Genomic DNA, 26699 nt, shown 5'->3' on the forward strand with positions numbered 1-26699 from the left:
ATTTAAATATTTCGAAGTTTTCAAATATATACAAAACATGAAATAATTTATATTTTTTACTTTTATCTGATATAAAATTCTGGTTATGACAAGGCCTATCTGAATTGATGAATGAATGTATTAATCACTGTTATATTTAATATGTTTGACCTCTCCTAAGCATGAGACACATACTATCAATAGAAAAGCTATATTCCTGAAAGCTTTCATTTTGAGCTAAAATTTGAAATCCAAAAGAAGTGAGTTACTTTTCATATTTCTGATTCTTAAGGCTGGCTGAGATTTACTACTTCATGAAATATATAAATATATCTATTATAAAGTTTTTAATTAAACTCTTAGAAACTTTTACAGTAGAACATCAATATTTTCTAGGTAGGTGAAATCTTTTATATTACATTTTTATTTTGCAAGAAAATAAATTATACAACTTAAAAAATAAAATCCAAAAATTAAGCAGTTCATCAAAATATTTCAGCCTACTGCATACAGAAACTGCTACCATTTAAAATTGTACAGCATTATTATCTTGGTATGTAGTGGCACACATTCAAAATCGTATATACCATATGAGGATAGGTTACAATTTAGAAACTCAAATTTGTTCAACACTCCAGACAACATTTATAGTGTAGATGACAGGAAAGCTCTCATGTAATGTTTATTTCACAAACATGACCTTGGAAGAGTTTATAAGATAGCATCCCAGTCATTTACATGAAAATAGAAAAACCAGCTTGAGTTTAAGATAGCAAATCTCTCTGGAAAACTAGCAAATCTTTCACCCAAATTGAATTTTTAAAATCTGCCCTTTGAGCAGGGCTAATGAACTCCTACTGCAAATAATGCAAAATACTTTTAAGCTACCCCAGTCATATTTTGTATTAAATTTAATAAAAAGCAAAAATTAGAAAGCTAACATTTCATTTTTGGAAATTTTAACATTTACACACAAAATAAGAGTCAGAGAATTAAACAGATTGACAGAATGCAGGGACCCCTCCAATAAATGTAAAACTGGAAGACTTCAGAATTTATTTCAAGATCCTCATTAAATCATTGGAACAGTAATGGTTTAATATTTATTTCACTGTAAGCATTAAAATTGTTCTATATTTTTACTTTGTAAATTTTATACCATGTCTTTTTTACTCTGGCAATTCAAGATGGCAACAGAGGTTAACATTTTCCAAATGGCTTCATCTTGAAATTAAAGATGTATATTCGAAGCTTAAATGAACCCCTGAAGAGTTCTATTGCCATACTACTCATGGGGGGGAATAAATAGTATATATTCATCCCAGCTCAGATAGCACTGATTTTAAGTGCACATTATAGAAAAGGGACCCGATAAAGGATACTAGCTGTGATTCTGTCTTTAGCAAATTGCTGGTATGTTGTTTCTTTTTTTTTTTTCAGATTTTTTTATTTAAATAAGCAAATCTATTGTCAAAATGTATTTAAAGAAAATTCAATAATGATATAGGCACCTTGTCAACTAAATGGTTTTCATAAACATCAAAAAAGTAGTTAAACTTTTGTGTATGTAACAAAAAAAATAATGAAAACTGTGAGTCTATTACTGCTGTTCTATTCCCCAAAATACAATTAGGACATAATTAGCTATCAAAAAATTTATAAAATTTAATAGAAAACTTTGCTATGGATTTAGTTATCCACGTTTGCATTAAATTTGCCTTTATAAATCAAAACATCATGGCTCTCATTCTTAAATTAAATGACCCAAACAATTAGAAGTTCCAAAAAAGTTCTGAGAACAATTCTGATTTAAAACAACAAATATTAAACATTAAAAAATGGCCTGTAATATTTTCCTTCCATTGTTTCTTCCTTTGGCATTCTTGTATTAGATAAGCAAATATGCCAATACCAAACTATTTGTTAAACATAAGGACCACAATTGTCACAAATTAAAATTTATCCATTGTCAGCAGTCATTTAATTAGAGAAAATAGTGAGCACTATTTTAGTTTAATTCCTCACAATATGCTTGGTCTAATAATTGACATATACTACCTTAAAGCCTAAGAGTAAGATTTTAAATCAAAAACAAAATTCCAATTTCCTATGAGTTTCAGAACAGGCATTTGACTATAACCAGCAAAACTTTAGATATTTTAAACTTGCTTTCCTTCATTCGGGAGGCAGCTCACACAGCCTCTTGGGATTAGGGACAGATTTCATAAAATGCTCTGGAAAGTACTCTGCAATAATACTGTACATCTTTCAATGCTCCAGCACTTTATTTCCTACCATCTTGAAAATCATGTTTTAACTTTTACTTAATATCAAACAAGATATAAAATAATTTGCAAGAAACTTTGAAATGTGCACCATAATGAATAAAAATCCATGTTGAGTCATTCTTTCCCAATGGGAAATAAGTTCTTTTTTAAATTGTTCATGTCCTTATGTCCTAAAATCTTCACTACTCTGGGTGTTCCATTACCAGCAACTAATAAAAGTTGCTACTTTGGATTGACTAAAAGGAACAAGTGTTGCCTTCTGAACATTTTAAAAATGTTTATTTTTAAAATATATAAATATATATGTACATATATTTGGCAAGTTTACTGCTCATAGTAAGACTGCAACAACTTTGCTTATGCTTTTTAGGTCTTAAATTGTGGTTTTTCACTTCCTTCCAGGTGACTGACACTTATTACTTTTTAAAAACAGAATGTCTTCCTTACCAGAAACCTGAGGCTACAAATCCCTAAATCAAGAGACTTTACATACCAAAATATTTCTATGCTACAGATTAAGAGATCAGTTACATAACTGTATTATGTGAGAGCAGATTTCTGCCTTGTTTTTAATAAATTTGGATATGGCATAATAAATATTAGGTATATAAATATTAAGTGTGTTAGTAAACACACTTAACATGTTTGTTTTGCTATTTTGACTCTACAATCAAAATGACCTATCTCCATACATTTTTTTTTAAACTGAAGCAACAATTAATATAAGCTTCACTTTTTCAAAACAAGCTCTCCAGCCATACAAGATTTAAAAAAAAAAAAAAAATTCATCATTTAACAACAAACGATTAAAACAGCAGTCTCCTGCTTAAAGAAAGCCAACATTTGTAAGTTGGGAAAATTTAATACCATTTTTAGGCCACCATTAAAATCCAGTTATTATACTGAAGCAGTGTTTGAACAAATAATTTGATACTTATTAAATACTTATCATCTCACCTATATCTGCCCTCTCCCAATGTTGTGTAGACCAGCTCACTCCTTTGATCAAAAGAAACCAAGAGTGCTATTTCTAGTTTTAATTGCATTTTTAAAATAAAACATAACAGCATTTTTCAGTGCACAAATATCTGAAGATCCTTCCTTGTGCAAGTACATTTTTGTAAGAGAGGAAAAAAAGAGAAAAAAGCAATAAGAACCCCGCTCTCACCTTTCCCAACTGTATTTCTTCAGGTGGGCATAAATCAAATTTACCTTTACAAGTTCATAAAGGGCTCTTCATGAATGCAAGTTTCTCCACAAAACAGCATGCTGTTAAAGAGTGTGCAACATGAAGGAATGCCATCATGCTAACTAAGGTGATTGCCAAAATATAGTTTTGTTAGGTAAGGCAGAGATTTTAATATTTATGTAATCAAAGTCCAAATAAACCTTCCTCCAGGACAAACTGTTACAACTTTCTGCCCAAGCACTTCAAAATTTGGGTTCTTAATTTGGTCCATAATATTCGAAATTATGCCATATATATGAAAGTGTTGATATCAGATTCATCTCTTCTGATGTATTTGTGCTCTATTAGCCATTCTATTTGCTCTTTAATCATTTTCTTCTGTGGCAAGAACATGTTTTTCAAAATTTCTACTAATTCAGTCTGCAGCTGAGCATTACTAATTTTCTTTCTCATCTTCATTATTTGTATGATTGCTTCCTAAAAGAAAAAAATAAGAGCATTAATGTATTAAATTATTTAAGTAAAACAAAAAATGACTTCTCATGTATTTCATCCTCTATTCAACATCTATCCAAATGATTAGCAATCACTAGATTAATCTTGAGATCAGTATCTTTTACCTAACAAATAAAAATATCTTTTTTTTTCTCTCATTGTGAAAGGAAAATTCTCTATAACCCTTCTGATGAAAGAAAACCATACTTAAATGTTTCGGCCAATTCCTTTCATTCCTTTTATACACCATGTACATTAAAATTTTTATCTTACCTGTGAACACAAAATGTATATAATCTGATATTATGTTAAAAATCCATTAAGATACAGCAAACCCCTACACATACCTTTCCCCTTGCATTGTTATTTCTTTGTGTAGTAGTAGAAGCCAGTTGGTGTCTGTTTTAAAAAGCGATAATTACTACTATTTATATACTTATCAGATAAGTTTTATTTGTTATATTATCTTCAGTCTGTACTGATTCGATTAAATGTTTTAACTTTCTTCAGGAGTAAGCACTTTTCATCTAAGTCAATTTTATCAACATTTTCCTTGGTGGTTTCTTTAATTACTATTAAGCTTATAATAAAAATAACTAGAGAATTATCAAATATTCTTTTTTTTATTATTTTTTAGGCAAGGCAACCCTTGGTTGACATTGCAGATTGCAAGGACCTTGTCAGCTTACAATCCCTTATTTTTTTATTTTTTAAGCCTACAGCACCTGGTATTCCTAAGTGGTCTCCCATCCAAGTACTAACCAGGCCCAACCCTGCTTAGCTTTCAAATATTCTTCTCTCTTGTCTTTTTCCAGCGCAAGAAAAGGCATCTGTCTGTCTTGCTCAAAATTAGAATTTATTGAAAATGAAATGTGAAAACAAAAAATGAAGCAATATTTGCTTTTACCATTCAAAGTGGAGTCTTGTTCTTTCCCTTTCTGACACCGCCGAGGTTGCAGGCTCGAGGCCTCTCTGCTGCAGCTGAGATATGCTACAAAATGAAGTTTTGCTGCAAAGCAACAGACTTAGAAATCAGGCACTACTCAGTAAGAGAAAAGTGCCTTCAATTTCCCCTGTATAGACATGAGGATTCTTTCACTGTCAATAGGTCAGGTGAATTCCTCCCATTCTCAACATATCCAGATGCCAGGATCTTGATCACAGAGATTTATGCCAAGGGTACAGACAGAAAGAAGGAAAAAGTCTGTCCCTTCAGGCATTTGAAGATTACAAGAACCAAGGAAGAGAAGAGGAACAACTGTAAATGTCCCAATTTCTCCTCTTCTAGACTTGGTAAAGGTGAAGATAGTATTACAGAGAGGAAAATGGAAAGCACAGGGGCTCTGGCTCTGGTCCCCATTTAATATGCTGGAGGTTACTTGAAGAGTGGGATGATATGATAGATATAATATAAACTCCTGAATCTCTCTCATTCCCACATGACACAGATAGAGTGCAGAGTTAATGGACCTGCCACTGGGCCTTTAGTGGCAGGTGAAGGTGATCCTACAGCAGCAGATGATAAGGGCAGTGTGCAATGAAGGCCAAGGGGGCCACATACGATATGGCATAGTTTTAGAGGGCTCAAGGGCTCAGTTAAGAGCAGAGGACAGGCAGGTAGAGGAGGGAAGAGACTATGTGGTCCTTCCCAACTGGAAAAAGAATAAATAATAGTTCATCTGCTATAGACATCAGCAGTACATAGCAAGAGAAAGTCAAATTCCCATAGGTGAGAGAGAAAGCACTCCACAGCTGCTAAGAGCAAGAACCCAGGACACAGTCACAACTGCAAAAAATATGATGATCCCTTCACTGTCACTACAAGGTCAAATGAATTCCTCTCACCCTCAATACATCTAGATGCCATTTGTGAAAATTGCAAAGAATGGGGATAGGCAGAGTAGGATCGGGGAGAAATAAGATGTCTCAGCATTACCTAAAGGGACAGCTTAGATTACTGGAATGGGCATAACTATGGATTAGTTTAAGACAAAACAACAAAAAAAAAACTTTATTTTCTCTGTGCTTCTTAGAGTATGACTATATACTACCACCCCATTATACATCTCAACTCTATCTGAAATTTATCCTGGTATAGCCATAAGCTAGGAGTACATCCTGATTTTTCCCCACAAAAGTAAAACTCCTCAAAACCTCTTAATGAATAATCCATTCTCTTTTCATGGGCCATGGAAATTATTTCCTTTATTGTAAAGTTCATCTATATTTACATAAGAGGCATAATTTTGATTTATTTTCTCCAATTAATCTGCTTGTCATATTGTTATATTTTTGTAGATATTTTAATAAGTTTTAATATTTGACAAGGTAAGTTCTACGACCACTACCACCTTATTTTTTTAAGGTTTTCAATACTCTCATCTATTTCTTTCTGATAAAACTGAGAACCAATTAGTAAAATTCCAAACATCTTCCTAGTTAAATTTTTATATGAAACTCAGTAAACTTGATACTAATATGGGAAAAACTGACTCGTTAAGTTACTCAGCCATATCATTAAAAAATGTGGTATTTCATGTTGAGCAAAAGAAGCCAGACACAAAGAGTATATATACCATCTGATTCTATTTATATGAAGACCCAAAACAGGCAAAACTAAGCAATGGTGATTGGAATCAGGTGGGCTGGAAGAAGGGGGACTGGCTGGATGGGAGACATAGGGAAATTACTGGGGTGGTAGGAATGTTCTATATCTTAATTGAGTTGATGGTTACACAGGTATATGCACTTATCAAAACTAATGAAAACTACACTTTGAATTCTATCGTTTCTTCTTTCATTTTCTTAAGTTTTAGAATTTATTTATTGCTAAATAGAAAAGCAATTTTTATTCATCTTTACTCTTTTATCAGATTATATGTTCTATAAGTAATAAAAATTTTAATCTTTTCCTCTTGTTTCCTATTTCATTGCACTGACCAATAATTTCAAACAATATTAAATAATGATAGTAAAACAGGTTCAACTTAGTTTTAATAAGACTATTTCTAAAGTTACAATGGTCATATATTAGCTTGCAATAGGTAATCTTTATCATGGTTGAAAGGTAGCATAACTCTAGCTTTAAAACATTTTTAAAAATGTTCCCTAGTTTCATATTACAAAGGAATTAGAAGTCTTAAATTAAAATTAAAATATGTTAATTCTAGAATTGTAATTTGTTGCTGAGATACATTTATTCAGATATGGTCAAAGCAAGACACAACCTAAAACCAAGGTTTTGCCCAACCAACAGAATCTACTAGGATCCGCCAAGCCATACAAACATCTCTTTCAGCAGATAAGGAAATTCTGTCAATACAATTTTTAAGTAAAATGGAAAGTAACTCTTCCTTACAAAAAGTTTGAATTCCTACATGTTTTTAAATTCAAAAAAGGGGGTTTAAAGATTAAAAACGAAAACAAAAAAACAAAAAGCCAAAGTTTTTCAAATTTTAGACATTCTGTCTTAACATTACAAACCTGGGTTCTTAGTATTCTTAGTTGAACTATTCCTTCATTTTCTTCTTCTCTCATTCTTTCTGTAGTGAGCTGTAAGCGTCCAATCAGGTTGATTTTACCTCTTTTCTGAACTTTTGCATTTTTTCTATAAAAAACAATGTATCAAATATCTTACAGAGAAAGGCCTTTTAAACATCATATTATAGCAACAATGTGGATCCGAAATATTCTAAAAATTAATATCCAGAACTGCTTAAAGGAAAAGTAATAAATAACCAACATGCAGCTTTATGTAAAATAAACCCTATGATTTCCCCACAACACAGTAAAGGCTCTGTTAATAAAATAGGGGTGACCACACTCCCTGTAATAACAAAGTTAATATAATTTATACTGCTATGGAACTGATTAGATAATTGAAAATATATATGGGTTGTAACTTAGCATTATCTTCTAACTGGATCTTAAGAAAAAAATGCTTTGCGTGGATAAAGCAGCTTTAAAACGTAAAAGGATGGTTTACTTTAAAGATGAAAAGCAATATAGTAAAATGTCAGAACCCAAAATGTATCCATGAATAATATATAAAGTAAACATCTCCAATTCATTAACATGTTTAATAAACAACTAAATGGCATAAATCTAGAGTGATGACAGTATACAGATGTTATATATATATCATGTAAGAAAAATATTTTGCTAAAAATAAAGCACTAAAATTCAAACAAGGTAGTTTTTAGATCAACCAACATAAACCTTACATTAAACTGAACTCCTGGTTCACTGAGAAGAGGGTACCTTCTGTAAAGTCTTTGGGCGAGTTGACTTGAGGTTCATATAATAAAACTTGACGTTTGAGCTTTGGGAAAGCTACTAACGACTATAAAGAATAAAGAGGAAATAATTAGCATCTATAAATAGAGTTAGATACTAATATCAATTCTCCAACATAACAATACAGAAAAAATTATAAGCACAAATTCAGAATTCACACTTTTACTTGGTACTTCCATGAATATAACAATGTAAATGCACAATGAGGACAGATACAATGAGAAGAGTTGGTTATGAGGAAGCAATAAATGTTCTCTTTACAATAAGACAAGAAACTAAAGAGACTGATCACGTATGACCCACCACGAACACCACTTGCCAGTTATTTACCAACTGTTTCTCTCTAGGTAATTTATTTTGCAACTTTTAAGAGGTCTATGGGGTAGGAATATAACGTAGTTATAAGCAAAGGCTAAAGAGTACATTTTATCAGCCCTCAAAAGGACCAAAGTTGTCTAATTCTTAGATTTTGAGTTATCATAAAATCAATGAACAAATTCTCATTATGAAATCTTTGTCACACTCCTCACAGGTAATATTTAAATACCAACTCAATCTTTCCTTTTTTTTTTTTTTTTTTTTGCCTTTCTCCATCTTAGTAACTTGCTTATTTTCGATCTTTTTTTTCCCCCATAAATACTTCTTTGGTTTATTTTTCTTGGTTAAAGTCATTTCAGAATTATGAATTTATAAATTATGTCCTGCTATGTGAGAAGATACAATTTTAAAAACAGAACACATAAAAACAAACAAACCCATAATGTCCTTCTTAGCTCAGCATCAGGAAGTTCAGTTGCAAGTTTTAGATTTTCAAAGCTGATTTTCTCTCTGGGTCTTTGGTTCCACGCAAATAACACAGCCAGTTGAAACGTTGTTACTTCCAAATCATACTGACCTACTTCATTCTTAAATGTTATCTATAATAGATAAAGTAATTTAAAAAAATAAGAATCTCTTCATAATGATTACAATCTATCTACTCTAATTTCTCTTACATGAGATTAAATTTGGAAAAGACTAGTAGTTGTTTTCCAATATCCATTCTTCCTTCTTATATGGTAATAAAATTTTTAGCAGACCTTAATGGCTGTCCAGAGTAAAGGTTCATCTCCCAGCTTTCTCTGGAGCAAAATTTAGCCATGTGACTGAGTTCTGGCCAATGAGATATAAGTGGAAATGATGAGGTAAACTTCTAGAAGTTGCTTTTAAAGGAACGCTATACCCTCACCTTTCCGTTGTACTGGAAGACACAGTGCAGATGATACTGGATTCTGCAAACAAGGGCAATACCTTATGAATGGTGACATAACCAGAAGACTAGGTTCCTAACAAGTTCATGGAACAGATTCACTATATCTGCTCAAACTTTTAATGTGAGAGAAGCAAAGAGCTATCTTTCTTAAGCAACACTTATTTGGAGTCCTGCTACTTTCAGCCAAACTGATATCTGAACTAACACATTATTTACTTACAATTCCATTTGACATGAGATGATGCCAATGTAATTTTCTACCACTATGATTTTTTTTGTAGAATTCTTCTACTTCAGGTATCAAATCCTCTAGTTCAGTAGGAAGTGAGACAAAGACTTTCTCAGAACTTCTTGACCAGGCACCAGCATTCAAAATTTTTATATTAACTGAATCAGCTATAGGCAAGAATATCAGAAAACTATAAGGTAAATAATCTTGATAATGGATAAAATTCAAAATAAACAAACATATACATATATACAAGCCATAGTAAAAAAATAAACAAGACTAAAGCTTTTGTTAAAAAGTGTCCTTTTGTTTCCAAAATAAGGGTTAGCAAATCTAAAGTCTGTTTTGCAGGATGTCTTCAAAGAATGTGGTCTTTGTTAACATCTTTATATCTATTACTGTCAAGGATCATTTTTAATTTACTGGAAAAGATATTTTTTTAAAAAAAGTTAAAAATATATATATTATATATGTAAATTATAAAATACCTGGTAAAGCCAATTTATTATTTTTGTGCATTTCCTTAAAAGCTTGGTTCAAATCTTCAGATACTTTTATGTCCTGAAACATTCTAGCAAGCTTGTTTACATAATCTGCAGGCATACCAACTTCCTATGAAAATGAAAGACATGAGGCAATAAATAATATATAATCTGATATACTGTTGGTAAAACTTTTAATGGAAAACTAAATCTTAGATGCTTTAATACAAAATTCGTCCTCTCTTATTTATTACAATATTTGTAGTCTAATACCTATTAAATTTGATTCATAAAACCAATAGGTTAGTACAGGCAATCCTGGCTTTCTCTGCACAATTCCAATATTCATGAATTTCAGTTACCATAGTATGAATAAATAGCACCAGTCCCCCAACAACATAGTTCGACTTTCAGTTACCACTATATGTTAAGTGTGACTAATACATAAAATATAACCTTCGCTTCTAGCTCCTCAATCTACAAATAATTACATAAGTAACAGAGGACATCATATCAGTGAACAATTATACTTCTTTCAAAATCTATTCACCCAGACAGTAAAGCATGTAGTTTTGCTGCATCTTTGTCTTCCAGTGATAAATCTGCATGACAGTAACAAAAATAGATAAAAGCGGTAACTAGCAACAAAAATGATAAAAATATAGTAAAGAAATGAAAATAATGCCGGAAGTGAAAACAAAACAGAACATAAAAGGAGTTACAGAAGAGCCTACTCTTTTTTGGTTATAATGTTGATACTCTCAACGTTAAAGATTTAAGTATGCAGAGCCATAGGAAGTTAGTGAAGGTAAACTGTCAATGTAAATGACAAAAACCGTAGTGATAAAAAAAGGATAAGATGCCCCAGAGAAAGTGACGTCAGCAAAAATTTTCACAACATTTGAAAGCCCAAAAGACAAAAGGCTTGAAGCTGATCTAAACTTACAGAGAGAATGACAACTCTCCAAGGCATGCAAAAGATGCTCACGCTGCACTGCAAGTTACAAGACATGAAGGCAAGTTCTAGTCAATCTACTCTTCATTTAATAACAGTAATATTGAGATAATTCATTTACCTCAAAATTCACCCTTTTAAAGTGTACAATAAAGTGGATTTTTGTACAGTATTTACAGAGTTCTGTAACCATCACCACTACCTAATTTTAGAACATTAGAACCTTTTTATCACCCCTAAAAAAATCTCCATACTTATTAGCAGTCACTCCCCATCATCCACCTTCCCTAGCTCTTAGGAGACAGCTAATTTACTTTCTGTCTCTACAGATTTGGCTATTTTGAACATTCTGTATTAGTAGAATCATATGATAGGTGTTTTTGGTGACAGGCTTGTGAGTTAGGATGTTTTCAAAGTTATCCATGTTGTAGCTTGAATCAGTACATTTCTTTTTATTCCCAAATAATATTCTATGTATAAACAACATTTTATCTATATATCAGCTGACATATTGGGTCATTTCCATTTTTTGGCTATTATGCATAATGCTGCTGTGAGTGTTCATATGCAAGATTTTGTGTGGTCATGTTTTCATTTCTCAAGTGGAATAAATTAAGAGTAGAATTGCTGGCTCAACTCTATATTTAACTTTTTGAGGAACTACCAAATAGTTTTCTAAAAAGGTTGCACCATTTTATACTCTCACCAGCAATGCACGAGGATTATGATTTCTCTTCCTCAACATGTATTATTGTCTTTTTTATTTTAGCTATCCTAGTGGGAGTAAAGTAGTATCTCATTGTGGTTTTGATTTGCATTTCCCTAATGATTAATGATACTGAGCATCTTTGTATTTACTTACTGGCCATTTGTATATCCTCTGTGAAAAATGTCTATTCTAATCCTTTGCCTATTTTTTAATTGAGTTTTTTTTTTTTACTGTTGAGTTGTAAGAGTTCTTTATATAGTCTCGATGCAATACCAGATACATGATTTGAGAGTACTTCCCTAACTAATCTTGTTTTTTTTACAAGGAAATGAAAACTTTAAACTCTGAAAATTTGTTTTAAATTACAGCGTAATTTTACTGTTTTTCTTTTTTCTATATATTTATAACAGATGGAAAGAGTTTTTAATGCTCTGCCAAAAATTTTCTGAAATCAGTCACAAAATAATTTTTCCCACTGAATGTTAATAATATTAAGATCACTTTGCATAGTCTTAGTTTGCATAGTAATTTTTACTATCCCACACTACAAAGCAGGGCTATCTGTAAATCTGTAATTTGAAACATATATATACATGTAAAGACATATTTATTTTAATATAACTCAAATTCCACTAAAATGAACTGAAAGGAACAGACAGCATATTTTGATATGGAAATTTAGTCACAATGAGCAATGATTACCCTAAAATAAGCCATCATCTTTTACCTACTGGTTCTTTTCGTTATTAAGAAGTATTTACTTACACACTAACTGTATAGTTAAGCAGTTACTAATACCTTAAAAATTATTTGTCCTGTAGCCTACTTAATAAGGTCAGTTCAAACAAGAGCAAAGGTGCTTCACCACAAGTCTTTATTAAGAAAATATACTTTATTAGATATCATTTCATTTTATGTAATTGATATCATTTGGTTATAAAATATATCTATTTCTTCAACATTAAAGATATCACCAAAATATATTACTTAAGCACACATATGAACTATGTGCTATATTAATAAAATCAAATATTTTTTTAAATTACTTACTCTTAGCCACTCTACCATATTCTCTTCAATTTCACTATCAGCAGAGATGTCCAATATAAGACGTCGCGTCAAATGAGCTTTGTGATATCTCATAAAAACGTCTTTGTTTTGTACGTATTTGAGTACCAAGAGCTGTACACACAAAAAAGTTACTGTTAATTCACATATATGCTTAGTCAACTCTTTCAGACCTCCCAATTGTCAACATTCAGAAATTTATAAAGCATATATAGAGGCTTACTAAACTGCCCATCTCTGAAAAATAATCAATCCTGATATTCTATTTACTACTTTAAAAGTTAGCAAATTTGAGACTTTAAAAATAACCTTTTAATTCCTATAAACATCTTCAAATTTTATATAAAATGTAAAAGCAATGGTTCTTCCCAATTTTCTTTTCTACATTATTTATTTACCTTTTTCTGACACCAATCTCTTTAGGCCTTTTTGTTCATACTTTCTCTATATCCTTATTCATTATTTTCATGTTGGTATTCCTGGGCTTATATTACACTAACAATAGGAGACAAATATAAATGAAAGCAACTGCTTCTTTATCTACACTCACTCACCTCTAGTTATCTATTTTGAATTCTCACAAAAAGAAAGAAGTTAAAAACTCCCAGTCTTTCAACAATTGTTCCAAACACCATTGGCACCATTTTCCCTTTGGTTTTTCCTTTAATAGGTGCTAGAATTTAACTGCTTAAAAAGAATTAATAAAGGGGTAATGCTTATTTCCCTTTCTGGAAGTTACAGAATAAAAATTTTCAGGAAGAAAAATATCTATAGAGAGCTTGCACTGTAAAATTTCATATTAGTTGCTTATAATGTGCATTTTTTAAAAAATGATGTTATCACAGAAGTCTTATAAGCAAAACACAAGCTCAAAGTAAAAAATATATGTATATTACGTACCACTTCTTTAAGCTTTGCTTCAATCTCTTCAGAGGTTAGTTTTTTGCTTAATGGGGTTTTTCTTAGTAACATGTCACAGTAATTGGCAAGCAGCTCAGGGCATTTTGATTCAGGCTGAGTTTTTAATCCCACCCTAAAAAAGCAAATTAAAAGCAGTTAAAGAAAAAATGATTGATATCTGCAAATATTTCTTCTAAAGCAATTTTTCACAATTTTTCACAAACAAATTCCTTATGTTGTATAAATCCAGTGATAAAGGCTGGAAATAGAATAACTAGAACGAACAAGAAGACACCTACGGCGCATAATTTAAGGAGACACTCACTCTTAGGTTCTCATAAATGTACTTGCAGGACCTGAGAATGAGACTGCCTTAAATTCTTGTACCCTATGTGCCTTTTTGCTTCATTCTAGTGGTGGCCTTGCCAATAATATATGAAAGATTTTATTCAGACACCTGCTAAAATACTTTCAAAAAACTGGGTAAATCTGTGCCTGTTTATACATTAACATTTAAAACTTTTCATTATTAATATGTTAAAACTGTTATGTCACTCTTTGAAATGTTTCCAATGTAACCTAAACTCCATATCAATGTGATAGCTTTCATCATCCATTTAAAACACTGTAAGAACTTGTATCTCTACTTAACAAAAATTTAAAACCAAGGGTACGGTGCCTTTATTCTTGAAAGTCTTGAATTTCTTTATCCTACTTCTTTTAACTATATATGTACATTTACTATTTTAAAATTTCTTGTGTGTATAAAATCTAAGTGTTAGTGTACCAGAATCGAGTTATCATTATAAATATGCAACTTATCAAAACAATTATAGTCTGTGTATAAAACATTAATATGCGAAATTTTACTGTATCAACTCTTAAAGATGTGGATAAAACTTTTTTCCTTTCCAATTATGAATCCAAGAATCACAATCAATTTTAGTTCTACTTTATATAGAGAGATATATATTCTCTCTCTCTCTCTGTCTCTCTCTCTCTCTCTCTCTCTCTCTCTCTCTCTCTCTCTATATATATATATATATATGCCCTGAAAACTCTTATTCACATAAGTAGACAGAACTGGAAGCTTTTCTTATGATGTTACGTACTTCCTGAGTTATTTGCTAAAAAAATACATGATGATCTAACAAAAATTTATTTTTAATAATGCAGCCAACTGGCCACCAATTATGTTGAAAGCAAAGAACTGAAAATCATGATCTGCAATAGAATCTAATACTGAAACATTAGAAATTCATTTTCTGTATCTCAACACCAATGTTTCAAAATATTCCTTTTTTTATGCAACATGGAGGCTTTTTATATCCTAAGGCTACATACTAAAGTAAGAATAAGAGGAGTATAACTTTCTTTGAAAAATAAGGAAGAGTAATTGTAAAAAGAAGGGGAAAGAAGAAATTGCAATAATACTTCCACCAGAGGGCTCAATTTTAGAAAAGAATAGATGTGGAAGTTAAGGATTTAGAAATTGATTTCCTAAAAAGTATCCACACTGGCATACTCTAGGAAACTTTCAGTATCTCTCAAGGTAGATATATGCCAGTCTGAAGACCACTAACTTACTTCGCAAGAATCTATCCATCTCCTCCAATTTATTTGCACTGCCAATGCCTAGCTCCTGCATGAACTACAGTAATATCTGCAGTGGTCTATCTCCTTTTCTCCAATTTAACCTGTTGAGAAGACAGCTGTCAGTCTTTTATTGTTGTTTCTCTGAGCATAGTGTGGAATTTTACCACCCCCACCCCAGCTCTTTTAGCTTTTTTTGTTGTTTTCAGTTTTTAGCTGTTATACTGTGATGTGCCCAGGGAAGCTTTAATTGCCATTTACCCTGCTCGGGTCTCAAAGAGATGCCTGAGTTTAAGAGTCAGTATCTTTATCAATTTTGGAAATTTTTGGTCAATAGCTCTTCAATTATTGCTTATGCCCTTTCTGTCTTCTATGATTCCAATTACACATTGTTATAGATATTTTATCATTTCTCAGATGACAACTTCCACCTATTTGTCCAATATTATTACCTATTTAATATTATTACTGAGATATAATTCACACCATACAATTCATCCATTTAAAATGTGCAATTCAATGACTTTTAAGTATATTCATAAGGTTATGCAACCATCATCACAATAAAATTTCAAAACATTTTAAAACCCCATACTCATTAGCAGTTAAATCTCATTCTCTATCTGCCCCTTGCTCTCAGGCCTTGGCCACAGCTAATCTCCTTCCTGTCGCTATGGATTTCCTTATTCTGGACATCTCATATAGATGGAATCATACATGTGGTCTTCTGTGACTGATTTCTTTTACTCAGCGTTAACACTTTTAAGTTTCATACACATTATAGCATGTATCAATAGTTCATTCCTTTCTAAAACATATTTATCTTTCTATTGTGGTAAAAATAAGCATTTTAACCAGTTTTATGTGTACAATTCAGTGGCATTCAATGTTCTGCAAATATCACCATATCAACGTCCAGAACTTTTTCATTATCCTAAACGGAAACTCTATACCCATTATACAATAACTTCTCACTCCCCCACCCCGTCCCTGGTAACATCTATTCTATCCTATTTTTTCTATCAGTGAATTTGACTATTCTAGATACCTCATATAAAGAGAATCATACAAAATTTGTGCTTCTTGTGTTCAGCTTATTTTATTGAACATATTATTCTCAAGGTTTTATTCACATTGCAGCATGTATCGGAATTTCATTCCTTTTTTATGGCTGAATAATATTTTGTTGCACGGAAATACCATAATTTGCTTAACCATTCATCAGAAAACGGCATTTGGATGGTTTCCATTTTTTTGGCTAATAAGAATAATCCTGCTATAAATACTCACGTACAAGTGTTAGAGTGGATGTATGCATGTGTTCATTTCTCTTGTGTCTACACCAAAGAGTGGAACTACTGAGTTAAACAGTAACTCTATGTTTAACTTCTTGAGGAACTATCAAATTGTTTCTAAAGCGGCTGCACACCAACTGTATATGATTTTAACCTCTCCACATCCTCACCAGCACTTGCTAACAGCTTTTTAATTTTAGCCATCCTAGCAGGTGTGAGTGGTATATCACTGTAGTTAAGCTATTAATTTTAATTAACTGATTGTCCTTATCTGCTAACTCCAATATTGGGACCATATGAAAGTCTGCTTCTAAAATGATTTTTCTCTTAGTTGATCATAAGTTTCTCTGCCTTCACAGAACTAGTAATGTCATACTGAATAGTGGGCACTGCACATAAAAGAATCACAGAGGCAACACATAATGGTACTTCCATTAAGAATGGGTTCATCCTTTGTTCTGCTATGAAAGAGGCTGATAACTTTAATCCAATCAGGAACTGAGTTAGTTCAATTGATCTACTTCTGGTTAGCCACTAAATCCAAGGAATGTTCCTCCTGGACTCTCAATTAGAGCCTAGTGGGTTTTGCCATTCCAGTCCTGTGTGACCACCAAAAGCCCCACTGGCTCTCAGCAGTACTGCTTAGCCTGAGCCAAACCTAATACGTAGCTGCTGCTTTTCAGGAAAACATAACTACAAAACCTCAGTTAACCTCTGAAAGATTCTCTCTCATTTCTATGTTTCAAATATTTTGTCCTAGCTGCTTCTGTAGCTCTTTGGTAATATAAAAAAAATTACAATTTTCTATATTACCTGATTTTCCTGGTTGATGTCAGTGAAAGCACTGGCCCACCACAAACTATTCTTTCCTTCCTCAGAAGTGAGTCTCCCAAAAACTGGATGCTACTAGCAGTTTCATTTTTCTAAAACCTTCACCACTTCCAATAGCCACAACAACCATGTTCTGATGCCTGGATCAGCTAATAATACTCCTTTTATTCCACAGGATTTTTTCTACTTTAATTTAGTGCTAAAGATAGGACATGGTGACCTTAGAACTAGAAAATAAAGAGAAATCCAGCAATCCTCATTTCTAGGAAACTGGAGAAACACTTTCACACACATAAAATGAGAAATATACAATATTAATCACTGGAGCACTATTAGTAATAGCAAAATATCAGAAACTACTTAGTGTGGCAATAAAGGATCAATTAAATACACTATGCTAAATCTACCAGACAGAATGCCATGCTATTAAGAAAAATGAAGTTATAAAAAAACCACTGCAAACATGCAAAGTGTTGAAATACTGAGAGTATTCTCCCTAAAATCAGGAATGAGACAAGGATGTTCACATTCACCACTCCTATTCATCACTGTACTAGAGGTTCTAGTTAGATCGATTAGGCAAGAAAAAGAAATAAAGGCATCCAAGTTGAAAAGAAGTAAAAGTATCACCATTCACAGATGTCATAATCTTATATGTACAAAGTATGAAAGAATTCACAAAAAAGCTACTAGAGCTAATTCAGCAAAGTTGCAGGGTACAAGATCAACACGCATAAATCGGTGTGGCTTTATGTACCAACACTGAACAATCCACAAGGAAAATAAGAAAACAATTCTATTTATAACATCCAAAAGAAAAACGTACCTAGGAATAAATTTAACCAAGGATATGAAAGCCCAAGCAGAGTGAAAGCACCACCAGTGCAGGGTTGCAGTCTTGCATGGGGTGTCAGAGCCCAGGTTGGGTAAGTTAGACATTCACTAGAAAGGCTAAGTATCAGGTGTCAAAACCCAAACAGAGAATGTGTATGTTGACATGGAGGAGTGGCCAGGTATGGAGTACAAGACACCAAATAGGTGAGGGTGTCCGTATAAGGAGAAGGCACAATGGGAGATGTTAAGGTTTCAGTGGGATGAAGAAGGCATCCATGTAAGGGGTGACCCAGCTTGAGAAGTCAGAGTGAGAAATGTATCCATAAGGAAACAAGGCCAGGTATTAAGATCATAAAGGAAGAAGTTAAATTGTCTCTATTCAAAGATTATATGATTGTTTACACAGAAAATTTCTAAAAATCTACATAACAATTACTGGAATAACTTTAACATGGTACCAGGACATATAATAACTATATAAAAATCAACAATATTTCTATATACTAGAAAAATAATAGAATATCAAAGACACTCACAGAAAAAAAGAACAAAATTATACTACCTGGCATCAAGATTTAATACAAAACTATATTAATCATGACTATATGGTAATGGCCTAAGGATACCCAAATATATCAATGGAATAGAATACAGAGCCCTGAAAAACAAACACATACTTAAGTCACTTGATTTTTGACAAAAGGTACCAAAGCACGGTAGTGGGAAATGGAAAGTATTTCCAACAAATGATGATGAAACCACTATGGAAAAGGGGGGTGGGGCAGGGGGAAGAAATGTAACCCCTAACTTAAACTATATACAAACATTAAGATGGATCTTAGACCAAAATGTGAAAACAAAAATGATAAAGCTTCTAGACGAAAACAAAAGATTATCTTCATGCCCTAAGGGCAGAGGTAGACAAAAGTTTTCTAGACAAAATACAGAAGTGAAAACTATAAAAGAAAAGCATATATTTTACAAAGGACCTGTATAGAGGATATATAGGAACTCCTACATAGTTCACTAATAAAAACCCAATGAAAAGAAAAAACAGGCCAAAAATTTGAACACTTTATAAAGAAAAAATATAAGAATACTAAAACATAAAAAAGTGCTCAACATCAAAGGTCATGAGAAATGGCAATTAAAACTATAATGAGATAGCGCCATTTATATTCAGAATGACTAAAGTTAAATTAACAACACTAAATGGTGGTGAGAATGAGGATCAACTGGTACTCTTACATTTTGTTGGTATGAGTGGAAAACAGTACAACCACTTTGGAAAACAAACAAACATGATATGCTAAAACATGAATGAAGCTCGAAAACACTAAGCTAAATTGAAAGAAGCTTTACACAAAAAAAGTACATATTGTATAATTCCATTTATATGAAGTGCCAGAACAGACAAAACTAATCTATGATGAAATAATCATAACAGCAGCTTGTAAGAGATAGAGGTGGGACTCACTGAAAATGAGGATGAGGCATCAAGGATGATGAAGATACTTAAGAAAGGTATAAGCACTTGTTAAATCTCACAAAACTATACATTTAAAATATATGCATATGACTGTAGGTAATTTTTATTTAAAAAAATAAACACCAAATTCAATTTATGACTGCATGCAGAAGTGCTTAAAGGAGTAAAGGTTACTGATGCCTGAAAATTCTTTTGCAAGGTATTTAAAAAGTTGACTGACAGATATATAGAGAGATACATATTTGATAAAGCAATAGAGTGACTTTTCTGTAAGTCTGAGATTTTTTCAAAGAAAAGTACTAGGAGCAGAGGAGAATGAGCAATATGAATATAATATGAAGAGATTTCCAAAATGTACTATTATGTTTCATATATTTCATAATTTATAGAGAACACAATAAATGCCCTTCTAAACTATGCCAATTACTACAATACTTTTATGACCTAGGTGTCTTCCACTATAATAATACTCAAACAACTTATATAGCTAAAAAAAAAGACCAAAACTAAAAATGATTAAAATTTAAAAACCCCAATTTTTCCTTCTTAAGAAATGCTATTTTTCAAATATTTTAGCATTATGTATAAAATCTGTTTAAATAGCAATTCTCAGCTAGAAATTACATAAAAATCTTTTTCCAATTAACCCTTAACATTTGGTACTACTTAGTACTACTCTGAAGACACCATACCTAGTTCAGATTACTATTTCACTAAATTTTGATTTTCAGATTTTCTATAATACTTAGCACAACTAAATTCATCCTACCAACAATGAGATCAATTTTTAAAAATGGTAAATAAAAATTTACATTAAAATTGACTTCCATTTTTTTTTATCCTTATGGTAAAAATTGAGTTATCGTCTATGCATTTATAGGTACTAAAACAACTTTAGTGCCTAATGAGAGAAAAACAAGTAGAGATTCTAAAAGAATATGACTAAAACATTTTTCTACTTAAAAAAATAAGGTCAATATATTTTTTTGGTCATAAAAGGAGACGACTTAATAGAAAATTAAAAATTAAGACAATTTTTAATAATTAAAGGCTGCAAAAATTATAAAAGTAAAAAAAATACGAAAACAAACCTAACGGGATTAGGAAAATAGGCACTTTGCATATCCAATAACATACAATACACTTCAAAAAATTTAAGACGTTAAATGTTTGATTTTTAAAAAACTTACCCTTTCTGCTTCAAAGGTAATTCAAGTTTAAATATGGTAGCATCATTAACAACTGCTTTATATGCCTACAAATAATAATTTAAAATAAAATATGAACATTCTTTTTTGATATTTAATAGTTATATAAATTGTTACAATTCCAATAATACATAAAAACATAAATTTTTATTTTTAATGGCCTATTTGGCCTGATAGAATTTTTCAAGTCAATGACTTCAGCATACTCTTTGTCATGTTATGATTATCCATATTCTCAAGTGGGGTCTTGACGCTACCTGACAACTATACCATTTTATCTTATCCACAAATTATCCTTAAAAACATTTTCATACTCTTTTCTCTTCAAACCTCCAATATTCCATCCCTCATGTACACTCTTAGCTGATGATGTAGCTTCTGATTTCACTGAGAAAATTTAATAATCAAATTCCCTCCTATTTCTCTTGCATCACCAATTTTTTCCCTCTCCATTATTTCTGTAGCCTCAGCATAGAAACATACTGTTACTTTTCAAATCTTAAAAATTCTCTCTTGGCTTTGTCCACCTTCAGTTACAGTTTCTTATTTTTTTCTCCTCTCTCTCTCTCTCCTCTCCCTCCCTCTCTCTTTCACTCTCTCCCTTTAGCTCTTTCTCCTAGAAAAATTATCCAATTCACTCTCTCCACCTTCTCTACTGCCATTTTTACTGGAAACCATTATAACCAAGCCTTCACACCAGTACTCTGCCCAATCATTCTTGTCAAAGTCACTCACAACCTCTATGTTGCTGAAGATAATTGTTAATTTCCATCTTATTTGACCTATCAGCGGCATTTTAAAACAGCAGAGAATGCCCTCTTCCTGAAAGTGCTTTTTCCCCTTTCTAGCACACGGGACTCTCCTGATCATTCTACTCATTCTCCTTTCACTTCATGAAAGATCATTCCTCAACTTTCTGATAACTAAATATAGAATGCCCCAGGCCGGCCAGTCCTTGGTTGCTTATTTTTTCCATCCTCATTCGTTAACTTAATGATCATAGTGTCAGTGCTTTAAACACCATCTATATGCTGAAGCTCTCAAATTTATTTTTTCCAGGCCCATTCCCTCCCTTAAACTCCAGACTTGACATTGCTATATGAATGTTTAATAAACATTTCAAAGTTAACTTCTCTAGAACTGAGTTCCTAACCTCTCTGCAACTATCTCCACAAAAAGTGCTTCTTCCAAACTCTTCCCCATCTCAGCAAAAGCATATGCTTTTAAATTGGTCACAACAAAAATCTGAGAGTCATCCTTGACTGGTCTCTTTTTACCACATTCCACATCTGATTCATTACCAAATCCTGTTTAGTCTATTTTCATAATGTAATTAGAATTCAACTACTTTTGACTACCTCTACCCACTATTGTTCTGGGCCAAGCTTCTGTATTACTTAATTGAATTAAATAGGTTCTTAACTGATATTCCTCCTTCTTCACCTGACTCCCTTCTGTCTATTCTTTTTGCAGCAGCCAGGTGATCTTGTTAAAATTAAGTCAGGTCCTGCCATTTTGTTCAAAAGCTTTCAATGACTTTCTGCCCTTCTCAGAATAAAAACCAAACTCCTTACCTTGGCTCACAGTCTTACATGCTCTGGCTTCCCGCTACCTTTTTAACTTCATTTCCTATTATTCTCCCACTCACTCAGTCCACTCAAACTACAACGAGCACTTTCATCTCTGTTCCTGGAACTTGACAGGTACATTCCTGCCTTAGAGCCTTTATATCTGCTGACCCTCTGTCTGGAACACTCGTCCCTCAATTAGCCACATGATTTATTCCTAATCACTTTCAATCTTAATTCGCATGTCACCTCAATTAAGCCTTTGCAGGCCATTCAATTTAATATTTCAAACCACTTTATTACCTCCATACTCTCTTAACTCCTTTCCTACTCTGTCTATATCTATCGATCGATCGACTGACCAACCTACTACCTACCTTAAAATAGAAAAACAGAGGAAAAAAATCCTACTGGAGGAAGTTGTCTTTTTAGTCACAGAAAATACAACTCTAACTTGGGAAGTCAAAAAAGGTAGTTGAAGAGGGAGAAAAAAAGTAATGGTAATTTCTAGTAATAGGTTTATGATATTTAAAAAGACACAACTCTAAGGACAACACTATGTTTCATTATCGTTATTCCCCACTATTGAGGATGGGAGAAGAGGGTATGGGAAGCAAGAATAAATGTGACATAACTCTCACAGGAGCCCTATGAAAAGACAGAGGCATCAACTCTGCTTGAGATATGATGTAGGAGGAGGTGGGGTATTAAGGAAGTTCCAAAATATTTTGAGCTGGGTCATAAAGAAAGAATGAATAGGAATTAAACAAACAGTAATATTACAAAACAAAAACATTTTTAGAAAAAGAAGAGAACTTTCTAACAAATTCTAGTTCACGAGCATACTCAATGCTTACAAAAACATTTAACAACCAAATATAATAAATATGGTTGTCCTCCACTGAAGAAAAATCAGAATGGCTAGGTTTTTGGTTTGTAATTTAATAACATAATGATGCACGTTTCTTATTAAAAGTAAATGATGACAATAGTGTTAATATATAGGAATATATATATACCTTATCTCTTGCAGTAAGAAATCGTGGATCATCTTGAAAAGCTTCTTTGACGAGTTTACTAAATCTATTAAATAGTGTAAGTAACTGTTCAACATATTTCTCAGAGTCCTAAAAATAAAATGTTTTATATTTGAGTTTTAAAAAGAGTAATACTAAAAAGAAAATATCAGCATAAATTTAACAAAACACTATAGCTTTAAAATTTAGGAAGTTTTCTGAACAGTTTTTCTTTAAAACTAAAAGGTATTCCAATATCACTGTTTTGTCATCAATTACTATTTTTAATACCCAAACTTCATTTAAAAAATAAATGACATGTATCTACTACTGCCATTGAGGAAAACTTACTGTAGTAATAGTTTCAGCAGCTGCTACCATATCTGCCAGGCCAGCACTAATGATATGTTCCTCCAAGTCTTTCAACATTGGCTCTATCCCATTAGGAACTTTGTCCATTAATGAAAACATTAAGTGTAACTCTGAAAGAATAGAACACACTCATGTAATCATTTCATCTATCAGAATAAATGTTCTCTTTGATCTGTATCATGGGTCTAGAATTCCTATGATAGTAAGTGTTTGGAGAAATATTACTTGCAAGTTAATAATATTTTGTGGGTACAATTAGTTCAGGAGTTGTTTAAGTACTATAACTTCCTGATCTACCTTCTCAATCCAACAAAAATTATTTTTAAAAGAAACTCTAAAAGTGAGCACACACTACAAAATCCAAATCCTTTTTAAAAGTGAATCATTTGACCTTCAAAGAATGGAATATTTTTTATTCTAAGAAGAACAAAAGTTCATGCAGACCATAAGTACATTTCATGAAGTAGATGCAATACTAAATACACAGCCACATCAAAAATCATGTCATCAAACTGTTTAAGGTAATGATTATAAAAGTACATTAGAGGTAAACTGTATCATAAAGAATTTTTCAGTGTTCAAAAGCACTTTCTCATGTTATACCATTTAATTGACCTTTATAAAAATCTTACTTCATAGGACTGGTTACTAATAAATAAATCCTTTTGAAAGGACTCTAACATGGATCAATTATAACTCTACTTAGCCTGCCACATAGAAATTCAAATATTTCATTTATGCCAATGAGCTTGCTTTTTACTATAAACTTAATTTCTAAAAGGCGTATGACCTTAAGTGAACTGAAATACACACTTTAAATGCAGCTGGAGATTAAATAGTATCTTGCAATTATACACAATGAAATCTGCAGAGTGATACATAAAAATGCTAAAAGTGGTTTATCTCTGGGTAGTAGGGATATGGCAAGTTATACTGTATTCTTTTTAGTTGTAATGTACTTGCTAACTTCCCCCCACCCTCAATCTATCTTTATTAAGAAAACATTTAAGTAATTTAAAAAAAACCTACTTCCAAAATTTTAAATTGTAAAATATTTTTGGGGAGAGAGATGAATATTAACATAGAGTGTTTTATTACTTTCTAAAAATGTTGCAAGTTTGCACACAAAAGAGATATGTAGTTCTGTATGTTTACTATTTAAATTAGTCTTTAAAAGCAGAGTCCTGCTCTGCTTTAGAGAACAAATTGAAATTCACACACACATGTACAAGTGCATACGCATAGTGATACCTAAAGCAGAGGAAATGGTAAAAGTACAAGTTTATAACCTTCTTCACAATGATTCTGTGCTAAATAGTTCATCATTTTAAGCACAGTTTGTTGTAACATATATACCTATGTATATAAGAACACTATAACAGTGATATATTAAAAATGGTCTGCTTTAAAGATAACTTCCTCAAAGATTAAGAGAACTTTAAGTAGTATTTTACCTACTTTCAGTTTCATTTCTCTTGATCATGCCTTGGCACTCTGCTAAGATAGTCTCTTTAAAAGATGTCACCAGGGCATTTACACAGCATTCCATGAGCTGAAATATATCAAAATTTGGTCAAGGTTTTTATAAGCACAAACAGGCTCAAATTTATCTCTGTTTTGCTTTATAGCTTCTTAAAACTGTATCTTTCAACAATAGCAAAAAAATTAAGTATACTAAAAGTAGATTTTACTTACCTTTACTACAGGAATAAAGATGGATACTCCACATTAGTTTATCAAAGTATCTTTTCCCTAAGGAAAAGGCTATCGAACTTAGGTTCTCTTTAGAAATTGTAACAAGTCCCCAAAAACGGGGAGGAAACAAAAATGACACACATACAAACAAAATGAAAAAATAACTTTGACAAACTCTTCTGGAGAGAACAAGTGTTGGAATTAGACTCTAAAATTCTAAAAGTATTGATATATTCATTTAATATACCATCATTAGAAGTTTACTATATATGGGCACTAAATAAGGGGTTAGGAGACTAAAAAGAATAAGATAACTCCTGCTTTGGAAGAGATAACTAACTAAAGTGAGGAGGGAGGCAAACCTAAACTAATAAATACAACTCAGTAAAGTGTACACACACACACACACACACACACACACACACACACACACACACACCCCCCAAACAAAAACAATTAAAGGAACTATGTACTTCTAGTAAAAAGGTCTCATCCACAAGATGACATTTAAATTGGATCTTGAAAAACAAGTATAAGCCCTAAAAACGGATTGAGTATTCTAGGAATAAGACGTTGAACATGTTACAGAAGAGACAGACAGTGGAAGAGAAAGCTAGAAAGGTAGGCCAGAGCCAGATTATAAATAAAAATCTATAGTTTGGGATGTTATTCTATAGTATGGGTAGGGAAGGACAAAACGAAGGTTTTAAACAGGGGATACATGTAATGAGCTTCTACTTCCCTCAAGTAATTTTTAAAAGATCAGTTTAATGGCAGCAAGGTAGGTAGTACTGAGTGGTGCTAGGGGGACTGGCAAAGAAGGCTGTTGAAATATTTGAAGTAAGGCGTCCAGGGTCTAGTGTTCCGCACAGCCTTCAGGAAAATAAACCCACCTTATCCCACCACTACTCCCTTGTGTCACAGAATTATTTACCCTTCTTGCAGGTATCAAATAA

General features: G+C 32.2%; 1 protein-coding gene across 3 annotated transcripts in view; it reads right to left on the bottom strand.

Annotated features, from left to right (window-relative positions):
* Positions 1-385: 385 nt before the first annotated feature.
* Positions 386-26699, bottom strand: part of CUL5 (cullin 5) — a 74356-nt gene continuing 48042 nt past the window's right edge. For all 3 annotated transcript variants that reach the window (XM_016160567.2, XM_016160568.2, XM_016160569.2), the window contains 12 exons: positions 25507-25600; positions 24028-24158; positions 23680-23787; positions 21075-21139; positions 13843-13975; positions 12925-13056; positions 10217-10340; positions 9720-9895; positions 9003-9164; positions 8175-8293; positions 7435-7558; positions 386-3933 (listed from right to left, as the gene is read on the bottom strand). In XM_016160567.2, coding sequence (XP_016016053.1) covers positions 3739-3933; positions 7435-7558; positions 8175-8293; positions 9003-9164; positions 9720-9895; positions 10217-10340; positions 12925-13056; positions 13843-13975; positions 21075-21139; positions 23680-23787; positions 24028-24158; positions 25507-25600 — 1563 coding nt within the window. In that variant the 3' untranslated portion in view covers positions 386-3738. The remainder of the gene's footprint in view (positions 3934-7434; positions 7559-8174; positions 8294-9002; positions 9165-9719; positions 9896-10216; positions 10341-12924; positions 13057-13842; positions 13976-21074; positions 21140-23679; positions 23788-24027; positions 24159-25506; positions 25601-26699) is intronic.

This window comes from Rousettus aegyptiacus, unplaced genomic scaffold (assembly GCF_014176215.1).
Source record: "Rousettus aegyptiacus isolate mRouAeg1 unplaced genomic scaffold, mRouAeg1.p scaffold_m13_p_5, whole genome shotgun sequence".
Classification (NCBI taxonomy): Eukaryota; Metazoa; Chordata; class Mammalia; order Chiroptera; family Pteropodidae; genus Rousettus; species Rousettus aegyptiacus.